The 5,244-nt window shown below is 37.4% G+C and overlaps 1 protein-coding gene across 1 annotated transcript; it reads right to left on the reverse strand.

Moving 5' to 3' along the window:
• Positions 1-803: 803 nt before the first annotated feature.
• Positions 804-4,707, reverse strand: LOC118031384 (triose phosphate/phosphate translocator, chloroplastic). Its single transcript, XM_035035772.2, has 12 exons — positions 4,241-4,707; positions 4,071-4,145; positions 3,862-3,927; positions 3,684-3,762; positions 3,126-3,246; positions 2,896-2,991; positions 2,570-2,682; positions 2,411-2,488; positions 2,182-2,298; positions 1,538-1,637; positions 1,317-1,417; positions 804-1,030 (listed from the first exon to the last, which is right to left on the reverse strand). Exons 1-12 carry the CDS (start codon positions 4,501-4,503, stop codon positions 1,013-1,015), a joined length of 1,227 nt encoding a protein of 408 aa, XP_034891663.1. The 5' UTR covers positions 4,504-4,707; the 3' UTR covers positions 804-1,012.
• Positions 4,708-5,244: the final 537 nt, after the last annotated feature.

A 5,244-nucleotide genomic window follows, 5' to 3' on the forward strand; every position in this document is an offset into this window, starting at 1 on the left:
TTAAAAAAAAATCAATCAATTCAATTTGATTTTATAGATTTTGAAATAAAAATAATTAAACTTAAAATAAAAAAAAATCGAGTCAAACCAATTTGTTAAAAAAAAAACTAAACTAACTCAAACTAATTAATTTAAACCAGTTTTAATTTGATTTTGAATTTTTAAAATAAAAAAATTCAATATGATTTTTTGTTTTAAATAAAAACAAAAAATGATAAAGTAATACGACTTCACGATAGACGATACAATACAACTGCTTTCTCTCTTTCTTGCGAAGCAAGTTTCTTTATCCGACAAGCTGCCTGAAGCAAAAATGCATCCTGCAATAACGCAAGTTTGGAAGCAAAACTTTGAGGCAGAGATATCAAGGTTGGACAGGGCTTTTTTCAACTTACAGGGTGATATCTATTGACGCCGAATCTCCTGGCTTTATCCGCGACACACCGAGGGAAGTACTGTCTGATGAGGCGGAGAGATACAGAGACTTGAAGTTCAACGTTGATATACTCAACGTTTATCACGTTGATATTTATATTCCCACTTGATCATGACAATGTATTGCTTTTTCTTCTTTCGAGAGAAGCAAATGCGATACCTTTATTGTTTTCTTTGGTAACATAACATGTGATGTTTCTATTCTTTTTGGTGACATGTAAAGTTCTTTAGATGATCGATTTAACTTTTGATTTTTTTATCTTAATTTATCCGTGTTCGGTGAATTTAGCCTAAGTTATCTTCTGGATACAGAGAACTGCCAATTATATTCCCTCTGCAGCCTCTAATCATACAAGCTCGTTGTGAGAGACAGAGCAAGTGATGCATTATTTCTATTGAACATAAGCTGATTGCAAATTAGCAATAGTCTGTACTCTGAATCAAACAAGATTGATGAAAGAAAAAACAACTCCATAATGACAACAAGATACTCAATTTGTCATTTTTATCATCGGAACAGTGGGATTTTACTTTACAAACAAGGTTACCTCGCCCATGGCCAATGCCTCTTTCCTCCTCATGCTGCTTTCCCTTGCTGCAAAAGAAACCAAATTTGCAGGAAAAGTTAGAGCAATTCATTTTAGAGACTTTACTACCCGCTTCCACTTAACCAAAAAGTAGATTTTCTCTTAAGAAAAGATCAATTTCCTTGTAGTTTCTGCAGTGCCCATGTTCTAAGGATTTCAGAAATGGAATCACTCGTTCGTTAGATTTTAACCCAAAATATAACGAACTGCTCAGCATACTGCAGCTTTTAACCCAAATGCAAAAATAAACCAAGCATACTTTTGTTGGTTGAAGTATTCTAGAATGGAACTCACTCGTTTCTCCTCTTCCATCTTGGCCTTGATGTAAGAGTAGGTTGCCACTCCGGCAATTGCAACGGCAGTTCCGATACCAGTTTGTGTTGAAATTTTGTTACCTGCAAGAAGGGAATTGTTAGGTGTTATTTTGATTTTAGCATCCACAATAAAGAACAATAATAGTAGTAGTAATAGCTAAGGAAAAATATGAACAGATCAAGTGGTGGGCATCTCATTACCAAAGATTACGATGGAAAAACCAATCACAAACACGCGTTTCAGCACATTGCCCACTGCATGTGTAAGAGGTGCAACCCTCTCCAAGGTGTTGGTAGCCAACTGAAAATTCAAGAGAAAAAAATTGTTTTACAATCCTAAAAAGCAGTATTGTGAATTTGTGATAACCTTTCCAGAGAAATGTTGGCTTTCCTGGATAAGGGTGGGAATAGAAATGGCAAGCGGTTGAATTGAAATCTATGAGTAAATGCAAAAGAAGACCACACAATTTACTTAATTCGTAGGGTCCTTCTACCATGTCTTTGATCTAATCCAAAGGCATTGGAGTTAAAATGCTTCGTGCTTAATGGTTGTACAAATGTCCAAAACAGTTTCTGAAATGATTTGAATGCATAGATCCCGGAACTGATATTAGCTATTCCGAAATATTTATTTACATATCCCAATCATTAGTACGAGTACCATCTCTGAATGTTTCAACACTCATGATGGAAATCTAATGCAAGCATTCAAATCACTACAAAACTCTTTTTGGAAAATTGTGCAGCTGTTACGCAAAAGACATTTAAACACCAATGCTCCGAAGGCATTGTATAATATGCCTAATTAAATTGTATATGCAAAAAGGTCAGAAGAAAACTCATACCTGATTGTAGAGGTGATAAAACATTCCAACCCAAAAGAGGTCTGAGATGAATTTTGTTAGACCCACTTTAGCAATTCCATCACTAAAGCCATGCTTGATCAGTTGGGGTCCCTCGAGCTGCAACAAACGTGACACAAATAAGGAGAGGTTTTATGGAACTGAATGTTTGGGATTTTTAATCTGGTCTTTTCGATAGAAATTCTAGGGGCACCAATGCTATCATACTCACAATAATGGCAGGTGGAATGCAGACAATGAGCGCAATGATGGAAATGTAAGCATAAATATTAGTGCTGTCCATATCAGTCTGCATAGAAAAGAAGAAGTGCTTGTCGATAAGCATCAAGCAGGTGGTCATATAGAACAAACAAGAACTTCACCGAATTACCATAGCTTTCTTTGAGTAGATACTCCTGTAAGTGAAGGAGATGTTGGAAATCATAGCACTAATAAAGCCAGTCCAATTAAACGAGAGCTCGGTCAATGATGCCACGGACACACCTGCATTTTTACAAAGGAATGTCATGCAAGATTTGTGGTACCTTATCAGCATTTTAATGATCAACATAGAGTTTCGAGTTATGCAGACAATTCAAATTGATAGCTAGGAGGATGAAGCTAATGATGAGTGGATATGATTTTGCATCCCAAATGGAACGTAAAATGATTTCAATAAGATGGGATCACATTGCAGATATAAAAGAGAGAGCTTACCAAGAACGACAGGCGCAAGCGATAGCCATAGAGTTATGGGTATTTGCTGTCCCAATATGAACTGAGAAGCAGCAGCATTGAAGAAGGGCTCAAGTGCTGCAACCAAACACAATCGACTATAGATAAGGAAACCACTCCTGAGAGGTTAGAATGTCCTCATAAAACAACGTTAAATAAGAAAGGAATTTCTTCCCAAAAAAGTGGAAAATGTAGTGCCTTCTTGAGGTTACCTTTTATTGTGTGAGTAAAGGAGACAGCAACCGCTGCAAATGAGACATTGCTGGTCACATGACCTAATGCATGACAGACAGCAACAGGAATCAACAGCTTCAGGAGATTTGAGTCAATAGGCTGCGCGCAACACACAGCAATCAAGTAATGCATTATCAGTGCCCTTCAACTTCAATAATCCTCTTCCTAATACTATATGACACATAACCAATAAGATTAGGACAGGAACTCCCGATTCCTACAAAACTTAATTACTGAGCACAAAATGGATTTACAATGTCTATATATATCCTTAACATCATGCATTATATCACACGCCCCCCACTACCCTCCATAAAGATTTATAATAAAAAGTTAAATGGAAATAGTTAGCGCAAACAAAATGAGTTTTCACATAATCAAGTCACTTCTTCCTCAAGACCATATACAATAATACAAAGAATTCTTCTCATTCCAAGGACATGCCATGCTTCCCTTCCCTTAAATAACCAAACCAGGAAACCATCTCATGTTAGAACAGGAAATTATAGGCATTAACCGAACGAGGTTTAACTTACAGCGCGCTTAGGAAGGCCCACAGCCCAGCTCACCAAACAGTATACCACCCCAACAAACAAATGAATCACCGACACAAAACTACATAAGACATCACCAGCAAACATTCCATTAAAACACATACAGACACGTCTAACTAACTCACTATCAATTAGCAACTAAACAAATACTAGTACTTACTATGGATAGGGGAAGTAATTGTAAATCTTCTTGTTAAGTATGTTAAATATCACGTTCAAAAAGTACCTGCAAATAACCATAACCGTAATCATTCAATAAGATAAGTATCAAAACTAGGGAGACCGGAAGTTTGACCCTTGTTAGTGAAGTCACGTGAATATTGTTCAGTGAAGAGATCAAATTGAAGTCACGGGATTCTACGTACATACCACATGAAGAAGAAGAAACCGGTAACAAGGGCTGGATACTTGTCGAAAAAACCAACCGGAGCCACCTTCCCATCCCTGCAAAAACACCGAGTCAAAAACACGAACAAGACCGACTCAGAGTTCGACACGGAGCGCGTCGACCGAGTCGGAATGGAGGAAACGGACCTCACCCGGAGGAATCACTTCCTTCTGCAGGAGACGAAGCCGCTGCCATAACCGGCCGGAGAATCTCCTTCCTTGCGGTAACCGGATAAGATGCTTCTAGAAGAAGAGACGGCCGAAGTTGCCTTCCCCATATCAGATTCCCGCCCTCACTGACTGCTCCGATCGGTTTGATTGACATGAAGCTGCAACTAGCGTTGCCGTTGCTCTCTCGCAGTGGCCTACGCACGCGAGCGACGGTGGTGGCACGAGACAAGACGCGTGACTCCATTGCTGGACTTCGAGAGAGAGGAAAATGTGATATTGGTAGCTAGAGTGAGCTCGTAAAACCGTTTGTTTTTCTGGCTCTGGAAGAGCGGTTAATTTCCTATAGCTTTGCTTTTCAAGTTACTCTTTTTCATCCTGTGCTCCGGGGAACACAAAATTACAATGTGCTACCGTTTGATTGGCGCATTCGAGAATCAAGGGGATCACGGATCAGAGTTACAAGATATGATCAACGGCGGGCACGTGTTTGAGAGTTAAGTTGGAAAATGGGAACTTTTTGTAGAGATAATGGAGGGAGATTTTTTTTTTTTAATTTAGTTTTCAAGTATTTCTGTGAGGGGAGATTTTATTGTGGTTGAAGATGGTTGGAAGAGGTTATGTTGTAAAGGTGGGCCCATCTTATCTAGAGTGAGAGGTTTGGGAGGATTTGAGGATACCAGAGGATGCTTGTCCACTCGACGTGGTCTCATCTCTTTGTAGTTTGTTCTGCTTTCAACAAACCTCTTATCACTTTAGTTTAATTAATGATTTTGATTATTTTTTAAAGTAATTTTTAAAATTATATATATATTAAAATTTATTTTTTTATTTTTTAAAATTTATTTTTAATATTAATACATTGAAACAATCTAAAAACATTTAAAATTTTAATTTAAAATAAAAAATATTAAAGTTTTTAAAAAATACAATTATATTGTGATTTCAAAGATATATATAATGTCATGACACATGATGTGGTTGTGGT

Source organism: Populus alba, chromosome 11, assembly GCF_005239225.2.
Source record: "Populus alba chromosome 11, ASM523922v2, whole genome shotgun sequence".
In the NCBI taxonomy this organism is placed as follows: domain Eukaryota; kingdom Viridiplantae; phylum Streptophyta; class Magnoliopsida; order Malpighiales; family Salicaceae; genus Populus; species Populus alba.

Bases quoted from the DNA above. Each gene is read 5' to 3' on its own strand.
- LOC118031384 (XM_035035772.2), bottom strand. From the start codon at position 4,503: ATGGAGTCACGCGTCTTGTCTCGTGCCACCACCGTCGCTCGCGTGCGT. The intron at 3,247-3,683 runs GTAAGTTAAACC...TGTTGCGCGCAG, and splicing joins TGGGCCTTCCTAAGCGCGCT to CCTATTGACTCAAATCTCCT. The intron at 1,638-2,181 runs GTATGAGTTTTC...TTGAATTTTCAG, and splicing joins TTTATCACCTCTACAATCAG to TTGGCTACCAACACCTTGGA.